General features: G+C 43.5%; 1 protein-coding gene across 3 annotated transcripts in view; it reads left to right on the forward strand.

Moving 5' to 3' along the window:
* The window catches only part of LOC115149553 (ras-related protein Rab-27B), an 84,019-nt gene extending 61,131 nt beyond the window's left edge, over positions 1-22,888 (forward strand). For all 3 annotated transcript variants that reach the window (XM_029692507.1, XM_029692508.1, XM_029692509.1), the window contains 4 exons: positions 8,011-8,096; positions 11,235-11,338; positions 17,482-17,605; positions 21,582-22,888. In XM_029692507.1, the coding sequence (XP_029548367.1) occupies positions 8,011-8,096; positions 11,235-11,338; positions 17,482-17,605; positions 21,582-21,768 (501 nt within the window). In that variant the 3' untranslated portion in view covers positions 21,769-22,888. The remainder of the gene's footprint in view (positions 1-8,010; positions 8,097-11,234; positions 11,339-17,481; positions 17,606-21,581) is intronic.
* Positions 22,889-23,772: the final 884 nt, after the last annotated feature.

Consider the following 23,772-nt stretch of genomic DNA (forward strand, 5'->3'; position numbering starts at 1 on the left):
CACAGTTCCATCTTGTATAATGGTTGTATTCTCCAGATCTCCCAGTCACAGTTCCATCTTGTATAATGGTTGTATTCTCCAGCGGTTCCAGTCACAGTTCCATCTTGTATAATGGTTGTATTCTCCAGCAGTCACAGTTCCATCTTGTATAATGGTTGTATTCTCCAGCAGTCACAGTTCCATCTTGTATAATGGTTGTATTCTCCAGCTCTCCCAGTTCCATCTTGTATAATGGTTGTATTCTCCAGCTCTCCCAGTTCCATCTTGTATAATGGTTGTATTCTCCAGCAGTCACAGTCACAGTTCCATCTTGTATAATGGTTGTATTCTCCAGCTCTCCCAGTAGCACGTGGCAGGGCGGTGATCGACTAGAATATATCAATTGAGAATTATGTATTTCAGCTTCAAGATATGGTTGCCTGTAACCCATTAATGATAATTTCACGGTTTGTGGTCATTCCAATAATGTTGTTCATGCTTACAGGTGGAATTTCAAATTATTCATAATCTGTTTGACAGTTTATCCTCTTTGCCCGGGTTTTACTATGGATTCTTCTCATCCGTGTACTTTTGGGGGATTTTCAGGTTTATTAGTTTGCAGGCCTTTGCCCTGATGGGTTCTGATTTCTTGACTTGTGAAATCATGATATATACTTATTCATGTCACTGAGGGAGAGAGGATAAGGTATACCGTTTCCGTTCTGTCAGGATGTGTTATCGTTAGCCATCAGGGATCCTATGGGAGGAGAAAAGACACAGTCTGGTACCAGTCACCATGACAGCCGTGAGTTGGGGAGGAGCACTTTGGGGTGAGAGGTCAGGTCAGATGAAATGAGGAAGAACAGATATCACTAAGGTTTCTGTCTAGCAACAGAGAGGCTTTGGCTGTTCAGATACGAAAGGAGACTCAGCATAGGAGAAAGGGTTAAATGTCTTGGTCGGTTCAGCTGTTCGATCCTTTGGGATAAATAAACATGGTTTAAGCTTTCATAGCGTCCGTCGATTTCTTACTCTGATGATCAGAACCTAACAGCCGTTAGCCTACATTATGGGGAAACGCTAAACCCCGTAGTGGTGCTTAGCAAGTCTAATCACAATAACTCAAGCCACGCAACTCCGTTGCTTTGTTTCGTTGACATCTTGACCCCATTCTATTAAATCAACACAACTCTTCTCCGTTGATGTTCTGTATTATGTCATTCTGTTATTATGTTTCATGTTTTGTCTGGACGCCAGGAAGAGTAGAGTACTGCTTTTGCAACAGCTACTGGGAGATCCTAATACAATACCCAAAAAATACCAAATAAAGTGTATTCTCCATACCTCGCTACTTGTTATTATTCATATTCTACACCCTTCTATAGCAACAGTTACCGACAACCATCCACTTCCCCAACACCACCAGCTATAATAACCATCCACTTCCCCAACACCACCAGCTATAATAACCATCCACTTCCCCAACACCACCAGCTATAATAACCATCCACTTCCCCAACACCACCAGCTATAATAACCATCCACTTCCCCAACACCACCAGCTATAATAACCATCCACTTCCCCAACACCACCAGCTATAATAACCATCCACTTCCCCAACACCACCAGCTATAATAACCTTAAGAACCCTTCATTGGAATTCCATTCCCCTAACTGTTTAATGTAGTGTCATAATGCATTCCGTACTAGATTGAACTGCCATTCCTTCCTCTGTCATCAACTCAACTCTCCTTCAGACTCACTGAGACGGTGTCTGCATTCCCTTTCAACACATTTGTCTCAAAGTGAGCACTTGCACAATCGCCATCATGGATTTAAAAGAATTGGAGTGATGAAAGCGTTGGCTGGAGGGACTTTCCAACCATTGTTAAAAGAGGCTGAATGGTTTGGCCATTAAGAAATGCAGTGGCCATGGTATAATGTGGGTGTCTCTTGTGTGTGTTCGTATGTGGCAAGTGTTTCTACATTCACTCTGCCAAAACAGTACACAGTTACAGTCACTCACCCTTCTAGATCATTTGGAACAGTCTAATCTGGTCTTGTGCTAGCCAACGTATTTAGCCAATTAGCTACAGCCAGCTGGTGTGCGACTTTGGCAAAGAATGGTTGGATAGCCAATCTCTGTGGCTAGTTAGGGACAGTCAATAAAGTGCACAATGTAAATGGAACGTCTTTTAGTTGTCTCATTAAATTCTTTCTATATTTGTATATAATTTCTACAATTTATAGTTGGTTTTAGATGTTATTTTTTGTTGTTGCCCTTTTTCTCCCCAATATTGCGTGATATCCAATTGGTAGTTACAGTCTTGTCCCATCGTTGCAACTTCCGTACGGACTCGGGAGAGGCGAAGGTCTCAAGCCGTGTGTCCTCCGAAACACAACCCAGTTAAGCCGAACTGCTTCTTGACACAATGCTCGCTTAACCCGGAAGCCAACCGCACCAATGTGTCGGAGGAAACACCGTGCACCTGACGACCGTGTTAGCGTGCACTGCGCCCGGCCGGCCACAGGAGTCGCTAGAGCGCGATGGGACAAGGACATCCCTGCCGGCCAAACCCTCCCCTAACCCGGACGACGCTGGGACAATTGTGCGCCGCCCCATGGGTCTCCCGGTCGCGGCCGGCTGCGACAGAGCCTGGACTCTTACTCAGGATCTCTAATAGAACAGCTAGCACTGTGATGCAGTGTCTTAGACCACTGTGATGCAGCCTGGACTCGAACCAGGATTAGACCACTGAGCCACTTGGGAGGCCCTGGTTTTAGATTTTTAAGTCATTTGGATTTGGAACTATTGTCATTTCTAAATATTGTCCCATGTTCATTGTGTAATTTACTGATGGTCCCTAACTAGCCTCATAGGGATATCGGATGTCAAACCAAATTGACCATGGGCATTACGATCGGGTCGCGTGAAGCTGCGCTCCGAATTGACGATTTCTTAAGTGCTGCCACGTGTGTTGTTATATGGGCAGGGTTGAAATATCCAAGCCAAGGAAACTGTTATGTACCCTTCATTACATTACGCTACCCTTCATCACGTTACGGTACCCTTCATCACGTTACGGTACCCTTCATCACGTTACGGTACCCTTCATCACGTTACGGTACTCTTCATCACGTTACGGTACCCTTCATCACGTTACGGTACCCTTCATCACGTTACGGTACCCTTCATCACGTTACGGTACTCTTCATCACGTTACGGTACCCTTCATCACGTTACGGTACCCTTCATCACGTTACGGTACCCTTCATTACGGTACATTATCTCACAAATCTCAGTTTTGGACAGACTGACTTTATGACCAGAATTATCCTATGTACACTTTATAGTCAATTTCGACAGTATAATATGTTTCTGACATATCAATACCTTTTTCAAAACGAGAAGTAGTTGTTTTGGGGCAGTCGCTCTTTAAATCCATGACAGGGAGGGTGGAGCGGGGAGAATCGGTTTGCAGCCAGTCGCTTTCTCATATCTTCATCCGTGTTAAACTGAGTTACTGGGCTGTTTAGAGATGGCCAGGGAAGAGGAGAGGAAGGGTAGCTGTATAGCTGAATTAATGGGAGAGGATAAATCTCTGAGAGGAGGGGAATGGTAGATCAACCAGTAGGACCATCAATGAGATGTAATCTGTTATACATCAACCAGTAGGACCGTCAATGAGATGTAATATGTTATACATCAACCAGTAGGACCGTCAATGAGATGTAATCTGTTATACATCAACCAGTAGGACCGTCAATGAGATGTAATCTGTTATACATCAACCAGTAGGACCGTCAATGAGATGTAATCTGTTATACATCAACCAGTAGGACCGTCAATGAGATGTAATCTGTTATACATCAACCAGTAGGACCGTCAATGAGATGTAATCTGTTATACATCAACCAGTAGGACCGTCAATGAGATGTAATCTGTTATACATCAACCAGTAGGACCGTCAATGAGATGTAATCTGTTATACATCAACCAGTAGGACCGTCAATGAGATGTAATCTGTTATACATCAACCAGTAGGACCGTCAATGAGATGTAATCTGTTATACATCAACCAGTAGGACCGTCAATGAGATGTAATCTGTTATACATCAACCAGTAGGACCGTCAATGAGATGTAATCTGTTATACATCAACCAGTAGGACCGTCAATGAGATGTAATCTGTTATACATCAACCAGTAGGACCGTCAATGAGATGTAATCTGTTATACATCAACCAGTAGGACCATCAATGAGATGTAATCTGTTATACATCAAACAGTAGGACCATCAATGAGATGTAATCTGTTATACATCAACCAGTAGGACCATCAATGAGATGTAATCTGTTATACATCAACCAGTAGGACCATCAATGAGATGTAATCTGTTATACATCAACCAGTAGGACCGTCAATGAGATGTAATCCTGTGACGCAGAAGCAAAGTGGATAATGACGCTGCATGCTTTTGCATACAGTACCTCAGTGATGGCTTGATGATACCTCATTGATGCATCTCCTGCAGACAGACACAGACCACAGCATATGGGTTATAATAAGAGGTCGACCGATTATCATTTTTCACCGCCGATACCGATTATTGGAGAATTTAAAAAGCCGATACCGATTAACTCCAAGTCAATCACACTTCTGTGAAATCAAACTGTCCACTTAGGAAGCAACACTGATTGACAATAAATTTCACATGCTGTTGGGCAAATGGAATAGAAAACAGGTTGAAATTATAGGCAATTAGCAAGACACCCCCAATAAAAGAGTGGTTGTGCAGGTGGTGACCACAGACCACTTCTCAGTTCCTATGCTTCCTGGCTGATGTTTTGTTCACTTTTGAAAGCTGGCGGTGCTTTCACTCTAGTGGTAGCATGAGACGGAGTCTACAACCCACACAAGTGGCTCAGGTAGTGCAGCTCATCCAGGATGGCACATCAATGTGAGCTGTGGCAAGAAGGTTTGCTGTGTCTGTCAGCGTAGTGTCCAGAGCATGGAGGTGCTACCAGGAGACAGGCCAGTACATCAGGAGACGTGGAGGAGGCCGTAGGAGGGCAACAACCCAGCAGCAGGACCGCTACCTCCGCCTTTGTGCAAGGAGGAGCAGGAGAAGCACTGCCAGAGCCCTGCAAAATGACCTCCAGCAGGCCACAAATGTGCATGTGTCTGCTCAAACAGTCAGAAACAGACTCCATGAGGGTGGTATGAGGGCCCGACGTCCACAGGTGGGGGTTGTGCTTACAGCCCAACACCGTGCAGGACGTTTGGCATTTGCCAGAGAACACCAAGATTGGCAAATTCGCCACTGGCGCCCTGTGCTCTTCACAGATGAAAGCAGGTTCACACTGAGCACATGTGACAGAAGTGACAGAATCTGGAGACACCGTGGAGAACGTTCTGCTGTCTGCAACATCCTCCAGCATGACCGGTTTGGCGGTGGGTCAGTCATGGTGTGGGGTGGCATTTCTTTGGGGGGGCCGCATAGCCCTCCATGTGCTCGACAGAGGTAGCCTGACTGCCATTAGGTACCGAGATGAGATCCTCAGACCCCTTGTGAGACCATATGCTGGTGCGGTTGGCCCTGGGTTCCTCCTAATGCAAGACAATGCTAGACCTCATGTGGCTGGAGTGTGTCAGCAGTTCCTGCAAGAGGAAGGCATTGATGCTATGGACTGGCCCGCCCGTTCCCCAGACCTGAATCCAATTGAGCACATCTGGGACAGCATGTCTCGCTCCATCCACCAACGCCACGTTGCACCACAGACTGTCCAGGAGTTGGCGGATGCTTTAGTCCAGGTCTGGGAGGAGATCCCTCAGGAGACCATCCGCCACCTCATCGGGAGCATGCCCAGGCGTTGTAGGGAGGTCATACAGGCACGTGGAGGCCACACACACTACTGAGCCTCATATTGACTTGTTTTAAGGACATTACATCAAAGTTGGATCAGCCTGTAGTGTGGTTTTCCACTTTAATTTTGAGTGTGACTCCAAATCCAGACCTCCATGGGTTGATAAATTGGATTTCCATTGATTATTTGTGTGTGATTTTGTTGTCAGCACATTCAACTATGTAAAGAAAAAAGTATTTAATAAGATTATTTCTTTCATTCAGATCTAGGATGAGTTGTTTAAGTGTTCCCTTTATTTTTTTGAGCAGTATATACAGTGGGGCAAAAAAGTATTTAGTCAGCCCCCAATTGTGCAAGTTCTCCCACTTAAAAAGATGAGAGAGGCCTGCAATTTTCATCATAGGTACACGTCAATTATGACAGACAAAATGAGAAAACAAAATCCAGAAAATCACATTGTAGGATTTTTAATGAATTTATTTGCAAATTATGGTGGAAAATAAGCTCATTGCAGTCACAAGGTCCTTTTGACGCTGCACTCGCGTAACAGGTAGTCAGCCTGCCACGCAGTCTCCTCGTGGAGTGCAATGTAATCGGCCATAATCGGCATCCAAAAGGCGGATTACCGATTGTTATGAAAACTTGAAATCGGTCCTAATTAATCGGCCATGCCATGCCGATGACAGTAGTACAGCTAGACAAAGAGGAAGAAAATGCTAATATCCATGAATGCCAAATACATGTAACAACATCCACTGTTTAGGCTAGTGCAGGGCTTCCCAAACTTGGTTCCTCGGGAACCCAAGGTGTGCACTTTAACTTTTTGCCTTAACACTACACAGCCGATTCTAACAATCAACTAATCATCAAGCTACGATAATTTGAACAGCTGTGTAGTGTTAGGGCAAAAAAACAAAATGTGCACTCTTTGGGGTCCCGAGGACCGAGTTTGGGAAATTGCTGGGCTAGTGCTTACTAAAGCATTTTATTACTATCTCTAGTGCTCATACGGTCAAAAGTAGGCTTATGGAAAGAAAAGGCATTTGAGTCAATATTTAGTCTTATGATTTCCCTTCCCTCACCACTGCACAGTTCCTATTCTCCCATGTTCCTATTCTTCCATGTTCCTATTCTCCCATGTTCCTATTCTCCCATGTTCCTATTCTTCCATGTTCCTATTCTCCCATGTTCCTATTCTCCCATGTTCCTATTCTTCCATGTTCCTATTCTCCCATGTTCCTATTCTCCCATGTTCCTATTCTCCCATGTTCCTATTCTCCCATGTTCCTATTCTCCTATGTTCCTATTCTCCCATGTTCCTATTCTCCCATGTTCCTATTCTCCCATGTTCCTATTCTCCCATGCGGCCAATGTCCCTATAACGCTGCTACTCATTTACTATGAGCCTGTTTATCTGTTCATGTCTGTTTTATCTGTTCATGTCTGTTTTATCTGTTCATGTCTGTTTTATCTGTTCATGTCTGTTTTATCTGTTCATGTTGGTTTTGTTACAGTATTTTCTTTGGATTCTGCAGCAAAAGAATTTCCTTCCCAGGATTTTACTGTTTTCTTATACTAAAGTCTGTTGTACCTTCGTTGATAACAGTACTAGTGGGATGTCCAAACACAGTTTGTTTCCTTTCTGTTTACAAAGCTAGGCGCCTGAGTAGCTTAGCGCTGTAAATGTAGTGGCTTAGCTAACGTAGATCAGTAAATTTAGTGACTTAGCTAACGTAGATCTGTAGATTTAGTGACTTAGCTAACGTAGATCTGTAGATTTAGTGACTTAGCTAACGTTGATCAGTAAATTTAGTGACTTAGCTAACGTAGATCTGTAAATTTAGTGACTTAGCTAACGTAGATCAGTAAATTTAGTGACTTAGCTAACGTAGATCTGTAGATTCCGGAGACACCTGAAACCCCACCTCTTTAAGGAATACCTGGGATAGGATAAAGTAATCCTTCTAACCCCCCCCCCCCCAAAAAAAGATATAGATGTACTATTGTAAAGTGGTTGTTCCACTGGATATCATAAGGTGAATGCACCAATTTTTAAGTCGCTCTGGATAAGAGCGTCTGCTAAATGACGTAAATGTAAAAATGTAAATGTAGATTTGTGTGTTGGGTGTGTTTCTCACCCTGTGTGTGTCCATGTGTGTTTCAGGTGTACACAGCGTCGGGCCCCAATGGAACCACAGGGAAGACCTTTAAAGTTCACCTCCAGCTCTGGGATACAGCTGGACAGGAGAGGTAATGGAACTGCATTCTAATGCATTACATGTAGCTCATAAAGTGTTACAAATGTGCCTATAATGCATTATAAAGAGAGGGTAGTCATAGGAATATCTTAACGAGCCTTAACAATGAGGCGTCGTCACAGCATCTTAACGAGCCTTAACAATGAGGCGTCGTCACAGCATCTTAACGAGCCTTAACAATGAGGCGTCTTCACAGCATCTTAACGAGCCTTAACAATGAGGCGTCGTCACAGCATCTTAACGAGCCTTAACAATGAGGCGTCGTCACAGCGTTTTCACAGCATCTGTCTGTGATTGCTAGAGGGTCAGACACCTTCGTACGTACGAAAGAGAAACTGACGTGTCTGTTGATCTAAAAATAAAAGCCTCAATGAGAGACAGACTGAGGCTGTGTCCCGAACCGCACCCTATTCCCTACGTTGACCAGAGCCTGGATTAAACTAATGCACTACATACGGAACAGAGTCAAAGCTTCTTGAGAGTCAACCACTCAACGTTCCCATTCCAGTCTTTTAAAAAAAATGTAGTCTAGTCTTTGACATTTTTAATAACATATTGAGTCTTTAGTGGCATTTTTTGTCATTTTGAATAATGATTGTCTTGTTATTGTCAAAAATGATTAAAACAACGGGCTATTTTAGTCAACTAAATGTTCTTTCATTTTAGTCATATCACATTTGTATTGGCTTCATTAACCTATAGTCAACATAAATCACTGACTTCCATGTGCACAAACATACATTTTACATAGCCTTGTCCTACCAACATATTGTTCTGCATAACAATGAACCAACAGCTTGGCCTAGGTCTCTATATGTTCTCTCATGGATAGAACGTTGGATAGAACTCATGGATAGAACGTTTGGAGCGTAGCATAAGGTAACCAGTCCATCCAATATGGATAATAGCCTTGTTGTAGCTCAGTTGGTAGAGCATGGTGTTTGCAACGCCAGGGTCGTGGGTTCAATTCCCACGGGGGGCCAGCACAGAAAAAAAAAAAAATGTATGGAATTGTATGAAATGTATGCATTCACTACTGTAAGTTGCTCTGGATAAGAGCGTCTGCTAAATGACTAAAATGTAAATGTAATAATAATACAGTCACTACTCAATAGAGAAGTTATTTACCCAGTCAGATATAGAGAAGTTATTTACCCAGTCAGATATAAAGGAGTTATTTACCCAGTCAGATATAGAGGAGTTATTTACCCAGTCAGATATAGAGGAGTTATTCACCCAGTCAGATATAGAGGAGTTATTTACCCAGTCAGATATAGAGGAGTTACTTACCCAGTCAGATATAGAGGAGTTATTTACCCAGTCAGATATAGAGAAGTTATTTACCCAGTCAGATATAGAGGAGTTATTTACCCAGTCAGATATAGAGGAGTTATTTACCCAGTCAGATATAGAGGAGTTATTTACCCAGTCAGATATAGAGAAGTTATTTACCCAGTCAGATATAGAGGAGTTATTTACCCAGTCAGATATAGAGGAGTTATTTACCCAGTCAGATATAGAGGAGTTATTTACCCAGTCAGATATAGAGAAGTTATTTACCCAGTCAGATATAGAGGAGTTATTTACCCAGTCAGATATAGTGGAGTTATTTACCCAGTCAGATATAGAGGAGTTATTTACCCAGTCAGATATAGAGAAGTTATTTACCCAGTCAGATATAGAGGAGTTATTTACCCAGTCAGATATAGAGGAGTTATTTACCCAGTCAGATATAGAGGAGTTATTTACCCAGTCAGATATAAAGGAGTTATTTACCCAGTCAGATATAGAGGAGTTATTTACTGAAAACCTACAGGACAGTAGATCTCCAGGAAGAGGGTTGGAGTGAAAACCTACAGGACCGTAGATCTCCAGGAAGAGGGTTGGACTGAAAACCTACAGGACAGTAGATCTCCAGGAAGAGGGTTGGACTGAAAACCTACAGGACGGTAGATCTCCAGGAAGAGGTTTGGACTGAAAACCTACAGGACAATAGATCTCCAGGAAGAGGGTTGGACTGAAAACCTATAGGACAGTAGATCTCCAGGAAGAGGGTTGGACTGTAAACCTACAGGACAGTAGATCTCCAGGAAGAGGGTTGGACTGAAAACCTACAGGACCGTAGATCTCCAGGAAGAGGGTTGGACTGTAAACCTACAGGACCGTAGATCTCCAGGAAGAGGGTTGGACTGTAAACCTACAGGACAGTAGATCTCCAGGAAGAGGGTTGGAGTGATAACCTACAGGACGGTAGATCTCCAGGAAGAGGGTTGGGCAGCCCTGATTTAGGGAATAGGGTTCCATAGGGCTCTGGTCAAAAGTAGTGCACTATATAGGGAATATTTGGAACGCACCCAGAGACAATAAACACACTGGGAGGCAGCGGTTGATTCAAGGCTGCCAGTCCATTTAATCAAGCTTTGACTCATAGTTTGATGACTCATCAGTATGTATTATGTAATGTCTATGTTACACACGAACACACACACGCGCACACACACACACACACACACACACACACACACACACACACACACACACACACACACAAACACTTCAACTCATTTAATTTCTGACCGGGCCTTCTCTATGCCAGGATGAGATTGCAATTCTCTAAATTGAAAGATCATAACGAATTTGTGCCTTGAATCACTTTGCAAGCTGGAAGCCCCACTGGCAATCTTGGTCATTTATTAGACGCTAAATTACTGAACTGTCACCATTGACAGAGATATATTCAGTATATGTGACACATGTGGGAATCGAAACCACAACTCTTGATGGTGCCATCAATCAATCAATCAATCAAATGTATTTATAAAGCCCTTCTTACATCAGCTGATGTCACAAAGTGCTGTACAGAAACCCATTGAACTGTTGCCATCACCATTCTCAGACCTTCTCTAAACCAGTCCTCAGCTGATTGGTATCCCACCTTTCCCCAGCCCTAACTAACAAACCTGGTTAAAATAGTGGTATTTTAAACTGGAGACCTGGGGCAAAACTGGAGACCTGGAGCAAAACTGGAGACCTGGGGCAAAACTGGAGACCTGGGGCAAAACTGTGTGACCATCCCGGGTCTAAATTGGAATGCCATTTGTAAAATTCTGTTGTTGTCTCCCCCCCCCAGGTTCAGGAGTCTGACCACAGCCTTCTTCAGAGATGCCATGGGCTTCCTGCTCATGTTTGACCTCACCAGCCAACAGAGCTTTCTGAACGTCCGCAACTGGATGAGTAAGTGGTGGTCTAGGTGCACACACACACACACACACACACACACACACACACACACACACACACACACACACACACACACATACATACACACACACACACACACACACTACACACACACACACTACACACTACACACACACACTACACACACACACACACACACACACAGGCTTGAGATAATATATGCCATTTAGCAGACACATTTATCCAAAGCAACTTATATGTGGATACATTTTTCTTATGGGTGGCCACAGCGGAAATCAAACCCATGGCCATTGGCGATGCAAGCGCAAGTGCTCTAGCAACTGAGCTACACAAGACCACTTTAGAAGACACATCTCTTCTAAACACCAGCATGATTCAACCTGAATTGTACAGAACATGGCCAGGCCAGGGTTGGGGATTCAGTCAATTCATTTATTCAATTGAATAGAAATACGTTTTCCTCCTTACCTTTATTTAACCAGTCAGTTAATAACAAATTCTTATTGACAATGATGTCCTGGCATTTGAAAGGAAGACAGTTTAATTAAGGAGGTATTGGAAGAGCAGACAGGTCCTCAGTGGATCAATATCAATCAATACTGTAATCATCCTTAGAGCTAGGCCTGGAGGGAGGGCACAGGAAGTAGGCAAAGGTTAGTAGTAAACTGTTTTCTGGAGAAAGGAAAATGCAGACCTGAGTTAACAAGGCCCAGTCCAGATTTAGCGAGGCCCAGTCCTAATTTAGCGAGGCCCAGACCTGAGTTAGCGAGGCCCAGACCTGAGTTAGCGAGGCCCAGACCTGAGTTAGCAAGGCCCAGTCCAGAGTTAGCGAGGCCCAGTCCAGAGTTAGCGAGGCCCAGACCTGAGTTAGTGAGATTAGCGAGGCCCAGTCCAGAGTTAGCGAGGCCCAGACCTGAGTTAGCGAAGTTAGTGAGGCCCAGTCAAGAGTTAGCGAGGCCCAGACCTGAGTTAGCGAGGTTAGCGAGGCCCAGTCCAGAGTTAGCGAGGCCCATACTTTAGTAAGCGAGGCCCATACTTGAGTTAGCGAGGTTAGCGAGGCCCAGTCCAGCATTAGCGAGGCCCAGTCCAGTGGTCCAAAACACTTCAAAAGAAGTGATCCTCACCCTGTATTACTCTGATACAATACTTGTATCAGAGTATTGTATGGCCATCCAATCAGGGTTTAGGCCTGGCCATCCAATCAGGGTTTAGGCCAGGCCATCCAATCAGGGTTTAGGCCCGGGCATAGCAGTGTCACAGCATCCACATTAGTTGTTAATGATCTTATCAATGCTTTAGATGCTAAAATGAAATGTTCTGCTTTGTTTGTAGACCTGCCAAAAGCTTTTGATACTGTTGATCATGTTATTTTATAGAATACGTTGTCCTCTATAGGTCTGAGCTCTGACGCCTGTTCATGGTTTCATGATTATCTTAGTGACAGAACTCAGGCCGTCGTGATTGATGGGGTTAAGTCTGAATTTCTTGATGTACATAAAGGTGTACCACAGGGGTCCATTCTGGGACCTGTTCTCTTCACTATTAATATAAAACACCATTGGTCAATCTGTTAAAAAAAATCAGAAACTTCATCTCTATGTGGATGATAGTATTATGTATGCTGTAGCCCTGACTGTTACCCCGGCTATTTAACTGGCTGTTGATCTAACTGTTGATCTGGCTGTTGATCTGGCTGTTGATCTGGCTGTTGATCTGGCTGTTGATCTGGCTGTTGATCTGACTGTTGATCTGGCTGTTGATCTGACTGTTGATCTGGCTGTTGATCTGACTGTTGATCTAACTGTTGATCTGGCTGTTGATCTGACTGTTGATCTGGCTGTTGATCTGACTGTTGATCTAACTGTTGATCTGGCTGTTACCCTGACTGTTGATCTGACTGTTGATCTGACTGTTGATCTGACTGTTACCCTGACTGTTGATTTGGCTGTTACCCTGGCTGTTGATCTGACTGTTGATCTGGCTGTTGATCTGACTGTTGATCTGACTGTTGATTTGGCTGTTGATCTGGCTGTTGATCTGACTGTTGATCTGGCTGTTGATCTGGCTGTTGATCTGACTGTTGATCTGGCTGTTGATCTGATTGTTGATCTGACTGTTGATCTGACTGTTGATCTGGCTGTTGATCTGACTGTTGATCTGGCTGTTGATCTGACTGTTGATCTGGCTGTTGATCTGGCTGTTGATCTGACTGTTGATCTGGCTGTTGATCTGACTGTTGATCTGACTGTTGATCTGGCTGTTGATCTGGCTGTTGATCTGACTGTTGATCTGGCTGTTGATCTGGCTGTTACCCTGACTGTTGATCTGGCTGTTGATCTAATGTTTCAGATGGACTACATGTTCCCTCATTAGGTGTTTCAGATGGACTACATGTTCATTCATTAGAATGTTTCAGATGGACTACATGTTCCCTCATTAGAATGTTTCAGATGGACTACATGTTCCCTCATTAGAATGTTTCAGATGGACTACATGTTCCCTCATTAGAATGTTTTAGATTGACTACATGTTCCCTCATTAGAATGTTTCAGATGGACTACATGTCCCATCATTAGATGTTTCAGGTGAACTACATGTTCCCTCATTAGAATGTTTCAGATGGACTACATGTCCCATCATTAGAATATTTTAGATGGACTACATGTTCCCTCATTAGAATGTTTCAGATGGACTACATGTCCCATCATTAGATGTTTCAGATGGACTACATGTTCACTCATTAGAATGTTTCAGATGGACTACATGTTCCCTCATTAGAATGTTTCAGATGGACAACATGTTCCCTCATTAGAATGTTTCAGATGGACTACATGTTCACTCATTAGAATGTTTCAGATGGACTACATGTCCCATCATTAGATGTTTCAGATGGACTACATGTTCCCTCATTAGAATGTTTCAGATGGACTACATGTCCCATCATTAGATGTTTCAGATGGACTACATGTTCCCTCATTAGATGTTTCAGATGGACTACATGTTCACTCATTAGAATGTTTCAGATGGACTACATGTTCACTCATTAGAATGTTTCAGATGGACTACATGTCCCATCATTAGGTGTTTCAGATGGACTACATGTTCACTCATTAGAATGTTTCAGATGGACTACATGTTCCCTCATTAGAATGTTTCAGATGGACTACATGTTCCCACATTAGAATGTTTCAGATGGACTACATGTCCCATCATTAGATGTTTCAGATGGACTACATGTTCCCTCATTATAATGTTTCAGATGGACTACATGTCCCATCATTAGATGTTTCAGATGGACTACATGTTCCCTCATTAGAATGTTTCAGATGGACTGAATGTTCACTCATTAGATGTTTCAGATGGACTACATGTTCCCTCATTAGAATGTTTCAGATGGACTACATGTTCACTCATTAGAATCTTTCAGATGGACTACATGTTCCCTCATTAGATGGTTCAGATGGACTACATGTTCCCTCATTAGAATGTTTCAGATGGACTACATGTTCACTCTTTATAATGTTTCAGATGGATTTCATGTTCCCTCATTAGAATGTTTCAGATGGACTACATGTCCCATCATTAGATGTTTCAGATGGACTACATGTTCCCTCATTAGAATTTTTCAGATGGACTGAATGTTCACTCATTAGATGTTTCAGATGGACTACATGTTCCCATCATTAGATGTTTCAGATGGACTACATGTTCCCTCATTAGAATGTTTCAGATGGACTGCATGTTCACTCATTAGAATCTTTCAGATGGACTACATGTTCCCTCATTAGAATGTTTCAGATGGACTACGTGTTCACTCATTATAATGTTTCAGATGGACTACATGTTCACTCATTAGATGGTTCAGATGGACTACATGTTCCCTCATTAGAATGTTTCAGATGGACTACATGTTCCCTCATTAGAATGTTTCAGATGGACTGCATGTCCCATCATTAGATGTTTCAGATGGACTACATGTTCCCTCATTAGAATGTTTCAGATGGACTACATGTTCCCTCATTAGAATGTTTCAGATGGACTACATGTCCCATCATTAGATGTTTCAGATGGACTACATGTTCCCTCATTAGAATGTTTCAGATGGACTACATGTTCCCTCATTAGAATGTTTCAGATGGACTACATGTTCCCTCATTAGATGGTTCTCCAATGGAACTTGTTCCTGCGTATAAATACTGAGGCATTTGGATTGATGTGGATTTAACGTTTAAAAAAACATATAGATGAGCTGGTTGAGAAGATTTGAAGTTGTTTTTTCTCTAGAGAAACAGATGGTGTCTTTCTCTACAGAAACAGATGGTGTCTTTCTCTACAGAAACAGATGGTGTCTTTCTCTACAGAAACAGATGGTGTCTTTCTCTACAGAAACAGATGGTGTCTTTCTCTACAGAAACAGATGGTGCCTTTCTCTACAGAAACAGATGGTGTCTTTCTCTACAGAAACAGATGGTGTCTTTCTCTACAGAAACAGATGGTGTCTTTCTCTACAGAAACAGATGGTGTCTTTCTCTACAGAAACAGATGGTGCCTTTCTCTACAGAAACAGATGGTGTCTTTCTCTACAGAAACAGATGGTGTCTTTCTCTACAGAAACAGATGGTGCCTTTCTCTACAGAAACAGATGGTGTCTTCTCTACAGAAACAGATGGTGTCTTTCTCTACAGAAACAGATGGTGTCTTTCTCTACAGAAACAGATGGTGTCTTTCTCTACAGAAACAGATGGTGTCTTTCTCTACAGAAACAGATGGTGCCTTTCTCTACAGAAACAGATGGTGTCTTTCTCTAGAGAAACAGATGGTGTCTTTTCTCTACAGAAACAGATGGTGTTTTTCTCTACAGAAACAGATGGTGCCTTTCTCTACAGAAACAGATGGTGTCTTTCTCTACAGAAACAGATGGTGTCTTTCTCTACAGAAACAGATGGTGTCTTTCTCTACAGAAACAGATGGTGTCTTTCTCTACAGAAACAGATGGTGCCTTTCTCTACAGAAACAGATGGTGCCTTTCTCTGAGCAGTAGGAAGCAGATTATTCAGTCAAACCTTTTTTTATCTGTTGTTGATTATGGTGATATTATTTATCAAAGTGCAGCAGAAACTACTGTTAAACCTTTGGATGCCATCTCCCATAGTGCCCTTCGTTTTGTTACAGGCAATATGTTTGATATTCATCACTGTGTCCTGTGTCAAAAGGTCGGCTGGATGCTAAAACATCTCTACATTACTCCCTATTTGTTTACAAGGCGCTACTTCATAAATTTCCGTCTTATTTAACTTTGCTGTTGAAGTAAAGACACCTGAGTTGCCTAACCCGTTCACAGGATTGGTTAACTCTTGATGTTCCTAACCCGTTCACAGGATTGGTTAACTCTTGAGGTTCCTAACCCGTTCACAGGATTGGTTAACTCTTGATGTTCCTAACCCGTTCACAGGATTGGTTAACTCTTGATGTTCCTAACCCGTTCACAGGATTGGTTAACTCTTGATGTTCCTAACCCGTTCACAGGATTGGTTAACTCTTGATGTTCCTAACCCGTTCACAGGATTGGTTAACTCTTGATGTTCCTAACCCGTTCACAGGATTGGTTAACTCTTGATGTTCCTAACCCGTTCACAGGATTGGTTAACTCTTGATGTTCCTAACCCGTTCACAGGATTGGTTAACTCTTGATGTTCCTAGGGTTTCCACCTAGCCAGGTAAATCTGCTTTTAGTTTTAATGCACCGTATTGCTGGAACAAACTTCTAAATACATTTCATCTTGATGTTCTGGTACTGTTTGGAATGTACATGTTTTTTTTCTGAGAGATTAATGATGTTTTATTTTTGCTTCCCATGAGTGTGTTTTTATATTCTAATATGTGTGTATAGAGTGTATATTGTGTTTAATGTGTATTTCATATTGTATTATACAGGGCGCATTTGTAAAAGAGACCTTGGTATGTCAGTATGTCTTCCTGTCAAATAAAGGTTACATAAATCATCCTGGCTTTAGATTTAGGGACAGGATGTAGAAAAGACGACTAGTAAACTATAGAATGAGTATGAGGGCCCACAGCGCTTCACATGCTTCACATGTCCCAAAGAGATGGAAACCAAAGTTAACCAAATGGTAACTGTTCCTTGTTGTCCTCAGGCCAGCTGCAGGCCAATGCGTACTGTGAGAACCCAGACATGGTGTTGGTGGGTAACAAGGCAGATCTGGCGGAACAGAGAGAGGTGCAGGAGGAGCAGGCTAAGGAACTAGCCGACAAGTACGGGTGAGTAGGAGAGAGCCGTCATCTACACAGACAGTGAGCTCCAAAAGTAGAGGGACAGTGACACGTGTTTAGTTATTTTGGCTCTGTACTCCAGCACTTTCGATTTGAAATGATACAATGACTATGAGGTTAAAGTGCAGACTGTCAGCTTTTATTTGATGGTATTTTCATCCATTTTGGGTGAACCGTTTGGTAATTACAGCACTTTTTGTACATAGTCCTTAAATTTTAGGGGACCAAAAGTATTGGGACAAATTTACTGTATTAAAGTAGTGAAAAGTGTAGTATTTGGTCCCATATTCCTACCACTCAATGACTACATCAAGCTTGTGAATCTACAAACTTGTTGGATTCATTTGCTGTTTGTTTTGGTTGTGCTACAGACTATTTTGTGCCAAATAGAAATGAATAGTAAATAATGTATTGTATCATTTTTAAGCCACTTTTAATGTAAATTAGAATATAATATGTTCTAAGCACATCTACATTAATGTGGATGCTACCATGATTATCGACAATCCTGAATGAATCGCAGAAATATCATACCCTCAAGACATGCTAACCTCTCACCATTACAATAACAGGGGAGGTTAGCATTTTATATCATACCCCCAAGACATGCTAACCTCTCACCATTACAATAACAGGGGAGGTTAGCATTTTATATCATAACCACCAAGACATGCTAACATCTCACCATTACAATAACAGGGGAGGTTAGCATTTTATATCATACCCCCAAGAGATGCTAACCTCTCACCATTACAATAACAGGGGAGGTTAGCATTTTATATCATACCACCAAGACATGCTAACCTCTCACCATTACAATAACAGGGGAGGTTAGCATTTTATATCATACCACCAAGTCATGCTAACCTCTCACCGTTACAATAAGAGGGGAGGTTAGCATTTTATATCATGCACAGTAGACATGCTAACCTCTCACCATTACAATAACAGGGGAGGTTAGCATTTTATATCATACCCCCAAGACATGCTAACCTCTCACCATTACAATAACAGGGGAGGTTAGCATTTTATATCATACACAGTAGACATGCTAACCTCTCACCATTACAATAACAGGGGAGGTTAGCATTTTATATCATACCCCCAAGACATGCTAACCTCTCACCATTACAATAACAGGGGAGGTTAGCATTTTATATCATACCCCCAAGACATGCTAACCTCTCACCATTACAATAACAGGGGAGGTTAGCATTTTATATCATACCCCCAAGACATGCTAACCTCTCACCATTACAATAACAGGGGAGGTTAGCATTTTATATCATACCCCCAAGACATGCTAACCTCTCACCATTACAATAACAGGGGAGGTTAGCATTTTATATCATACCCCCAAGACATGCTAACCTCTCACCATTACAATAACAGGGGAGGTTAGCATTTTATATCATACCACCAAGACATGCTAACCTCTCACCTCTCGCTGAATACAACAGGTGTAGACCTTACAGTGAAATGCTTACTTACAGGCTCTAACCAATAGTGCAAAAAAGGTATTAGGTGAACAATTGGTAAGAAATAAAACAACAGTAAAAAGACAGGCTATATACACTAGCGAGGCTACAACAGTAGCGAGGCTACATACAGACACCGGTTAGTCAGGCTGATTGAGGTAGTATGTACATGAATGTATAGTTCATGTACATTCATGGGGGGCACACAATGCAAATAGTCCGGGTAGCCATTTGATTACCTGTTCAGGAGTCTTATGGCTTGGGGGTAAAAACTGTTGAGAAGCCTTTTTGTCCTATACTTGGCACTCCGGTACCGTTTGCCATGCGGTAGTAGAGAGAACAGTCTATGACTGGAGTGGCTGGGGTCTTTGACAATTTTTTGGGCCTTCCTCTGACACCGCCTGGTGTAGAGGTCCTGGATGGCAGGCAGCTTAACCCCAGTGATGTACTGGTCCGTACGCACTACCCTCTGAAGTGTCTTGCGGTCTGAGGCCGAGCAATTGCCATACCAGGCAGTGATGCAACCAGTCAGGATGCTCTCGATGGTGCAGCTGTAGAACCTTTTGAGGATCTAGGGAATAGGGAATAGGGTGCCATAGGGCTCTGGTCTAAAGTAGTGCACTATATAGGGAATAGGGTGCCAGAGGGCTCTGGTCTAAAGTAGTGTACTATATAGGGAATAGGGTGCCATAGGGCTCTGGTCTAAAGTAGTGCCCTATATAGGGAATAGGGTTCCATAGGGCCCTGGTCTAAAGTAGTGCACTATATAGGGAATAGGGTTCCATAGGGCTCTGGTCTAAAGTAGTGCACTATATATAGGGAATAGGGTTCCATAGGGCTCTGGTCTAAAGTAGTGCACTATATATAGGGAATAGGGTTCCATAGGGCTAAAGTAGTGCACTATATAGGGAATAGGGTTCCATAGGGCTCTGGTCTAAAGTAGTGCACTATCTAGGGAATAGGGTTCCATAGGGCTCTGGTCTAAAGTAGTGCACTATATAGGGAATAGGGTTCCATAGGTCTAAAGTAGTGCACTATATAGGGAATAGGGTTCCATAGGGCTCTGGTCTAAAGTAGTGTACTATCTAAGGAATAGGGTGCCATTTGGGACACAGATGTTGACGCCTCTGTCATGTCTGAGTGCTGGGCTTGTCATTCAGAGCTGTACTAGCAGAGAGTTTGTGGTTCATTAACATAAAATAATACCTGGTGGATCTCTTCTCAAGACATAACCAGAGTCATGTGGTTGTTATTACAACAGTCTCGATCAGTATCTATCATGTTCAGTCCCTTATACCCTAATGTGCTTGACATGGTCCCTCGATTTAACTTTCAGATATAAGATACGACTAGTAGAATGCTCTGGTGTGGTCCTGTCTGGTGTGGTCCTGTCTGGTGTGGTCCTGTCTGATGTGGTCCTGTCTGGTGGGGTCCTGTCTGGTGTGGTCCTGTCTGATGTGGTCCTGTCTGGTGTGGTCCTGTCTGATGGGGTCCTGTCTGGTGTGGTCCTGTCTGATGTGGTCCTGTCTGGTGTGGTCCTGTCTGATGTGGTCCTGTCTGGTGGGGTCCTGTCTGGTGTGGTCCTGTCTGGTGTGGTCCTGTCTGATGTGGTCCTGTCTGGTGTGGTCCTGTCTGATGTGGTCCTGTCTGGTGTGGTCCTGTCTGATGTGGTCCTGTCTGGTGTGGTCCTGTCTGGTGGGGCCCTGTCTGATGTGGGTGTTGGTGGGGCCCTGTCTGGTGTGGTCCTGTCTGGTGTGGTCCTGTCTGGTGGGGCCCTGTCTGGTGGGGCCCTGTCTGGTGGGGCCCTGTCTGATGTGGGTGTTGGTGGGGCCCTGTCTGGTGTGGTCCTGTCTGGTGTGGCCCTGTCTGGTGGGGCCCTGTCTGGTGTGGTCCTGTCTGGTGGGGCCCTGTCTGATGTGGTCCTGTCTGGTGGGGCCCTGTCTGGTGGGGCCCTGTCTGGTGTGGTCCTGTCTGGTGTGGTCCTGTCTGGTGGGGCCCTGTCTGGTGGGGCCCTGTCTGATGTGGGTGTTGGTGGGGCCCTGTCTGGTGTGGTCCTGTCTGGTGTGGTCCTGTCTGGTGGGGCCCTGTCTGATGTGGGTGTTGGTGGGGCCCTGTCTGGTGTGGTCCTGTCTGATGTGGGTGTTGGTGGGGCCCTGTCTGGTGGGGCCCTGTCTGATGTGGGTGTTGGTGGGGCCCTGTCTGGTGTGGTCCTGTCTGATGTGGGTGTTGGTGGGGCCCTGTCTGGTGTGGGTGTTGGTGGGGCCCTGTCTGGTGTGGGTGTTGGTGTGGTCCTGTCTGATGTGGGTGTTGGTGTGGTCCTGTCTGATGTGGGTTTCGATGTGGTCCTGTCTGATGTGGGTGTTGGTGTAGTCCTGTCTGATGTGGGTGTTGGAGTGTTCCTGTCTGATGTGGGTGTTGGAGTGATCCTGTCGGATGTGGGTGTTGGAGTGGTCCTGTCTGATGTGGGTTCTGTATGTCCCCTGTAGGATCCCGTACTTTGAGACGTCGGCAGCGACGGGGTCTGAGGTGGACAAGGCCGTCATCGCTCTACTAGACCTGGTCATGAAGAGGATGGAGCAGTGTGTCGACAAGCCCACCGCCGAGCCCGCCAACGGGGGAGGGGCCACCAAGCTGGAGGACGCCGCGCCTGACCAGAAGAAGTGTGCATGTTAGACTTGGCCCCTCCCACGTCCCCTTTCTACCCTACTCTGATTGGTGCTCTAGCACCCCCTCTGGTGGCTAGACACAGAAGTGCAGCAGCATTATGATAGCATGATGTGTGAGGGGGCAGCTCAATCAGCCACGCTACGATGACGCTGTAGTTCTGGCCTTGCATGGCCTGTGTGTACTGTGCTGGGTCTGACTATATGTCTCTCCTGTCCTGTCCTGTGTTATGTCTCAAATGTCACCCTGTTCCTTATTACAGGGCTCCCGAGTGGCGCAGCGGTCTAAGGCACCGCATCTCAGCACTAGAGGCGTCGTTACAAACGCCCTGGTTCGATTCCGGACTGTGTCACAACCGGCCGTGATTGGGAGTCCTCATAGGGCGGCGCACAATTGGCCAAGCGTCGTCCGGGTTAGGGTTTGGAAAAGAAGAATTTGTTCTTAACTGACTTGCCTTGTTAAATGTTAACTAAAAGGTGAAATAAAGGTTAAATAAATATAGTGCATTACTAGTCTGAAGTAGTGCACTATATGAATAGGGTGCCATTTGGGACGAGAGTCTGGCCTACCAGAGGACAATGCTTTATAGGACTTTATATCCCAATGTTGTTTACAAGTGTATGTCCAATCTAATCTACTGCCTTGGCTGTTAAGGCCCTATCCATATTACAGTACCAATATTACAGTATATTAATAAAAAATGTGACCAGTTATTTATATATGATTTAAATTTAGTTTGATTTTGTGTATTTAAATATAAGTTCTTTCTAGGAAGATTTTTTGTTTTAGAATAAATTATGGTTCCACACATTTAATTTGAATCCCCAAATAACAGTAGACAATAACAGTGTCAAGCTAAATGTGCATAAAAGACAGTAACAACTTTATCATATTGTAATATCACTCAGTCAGGAAAATATATTGCCAAAGCAGAAAATCTAATCTCTTGATAACTGCTGTTGGGCTGTTTGTCTGTGTGCCAAAATCACCTTCACATTTCCTGGAGTCCAGGGCAGGATTGTCTGTCTGTCTGTATGTGGTTGTTACCAAGGGCCTTTGACATTCTTACCTACTAATCTCATGTGACAGACTTTAACAATAAATCTAGCTAGTTAGCTAGTGCACTCGAGATGTAGTTCTGTGTTCCCGTTTCTACAGTCGTAGCATGTCCCATCTACCAGCTTTACAGGAAGTAACCCCACTCCTCACTCCTCACGATAACACACCGTTTCTACAGTCGTAGCATGCCCCATCTACCAGCTTTACAGGAAGTAACCTCACTCCTCACGATAACACACCGTTTCTACAGTCGTAGCATGCCCCATCTAGCAGCTTTACAGGAAGTAACCTCACTCCTCACGATAACACACCGTTTCTACAGTCGTAGCGAGATTTGAGATTCATCAGGTTATCAGTGGATATTTCTTATCAGACACGGACAAAAATATTGACACCCTTGCACTTTTTTCTAAAATAATTATCTATTTCTTGTAAAATAAGGTTTAAATCAAAGAAGAAGAATTTAAAAAAAACACATTGTTATTATAATTTCAACTTTGCAGAACCAATTTTATTTTTTACTAGTTTTATTTATAGAAAATAAAGAAAAATGGCATAGAGAAAATGATTGGCACCCCTCGGAGCTAGTACTTGGTTGAGTCGCCTGTGGCCAAGATAACTGCCAACAAATGCCTCTTGCAGCCGTCAACGAGCTTGCTGCACCTTTCCACTGGCAATTCGGCCCATTCTTTAGCAGCAAACTGCTCTAATTCTTCAATGTTTTGATGTTTTGCACCTCCATCAGCTGCTGTTTTTGATATGTTTTATCTCGCCATAGGTTATGGATGTGATTCAGATCTAGACTCTTCGCTAGCCACTCCAGAACAGTCCAGCGTTTCTTCTTGAACCATTCCAAGGTCATTTTGATGTGTAATGTTTTCTTTGAATGCTTCATTCGATCGTTGGTAAACATAGAAATATCCAGCTTCTGATGGAGACACAATAATGTCTGAA

This window comes from Salmo trutta, chromosome 15 (genome assembly GCF_901001165.1).
Source record: "Salmo trutta chromosome 15, fSalTru1.1, whole genome shotgun sequence".
Taxonomy (NCBI): Eukaryota; Metazoa; Chordata; class Actinopteri; order Salmoniformes; family Salmonidae; genus Salmo; species Salmo trutta.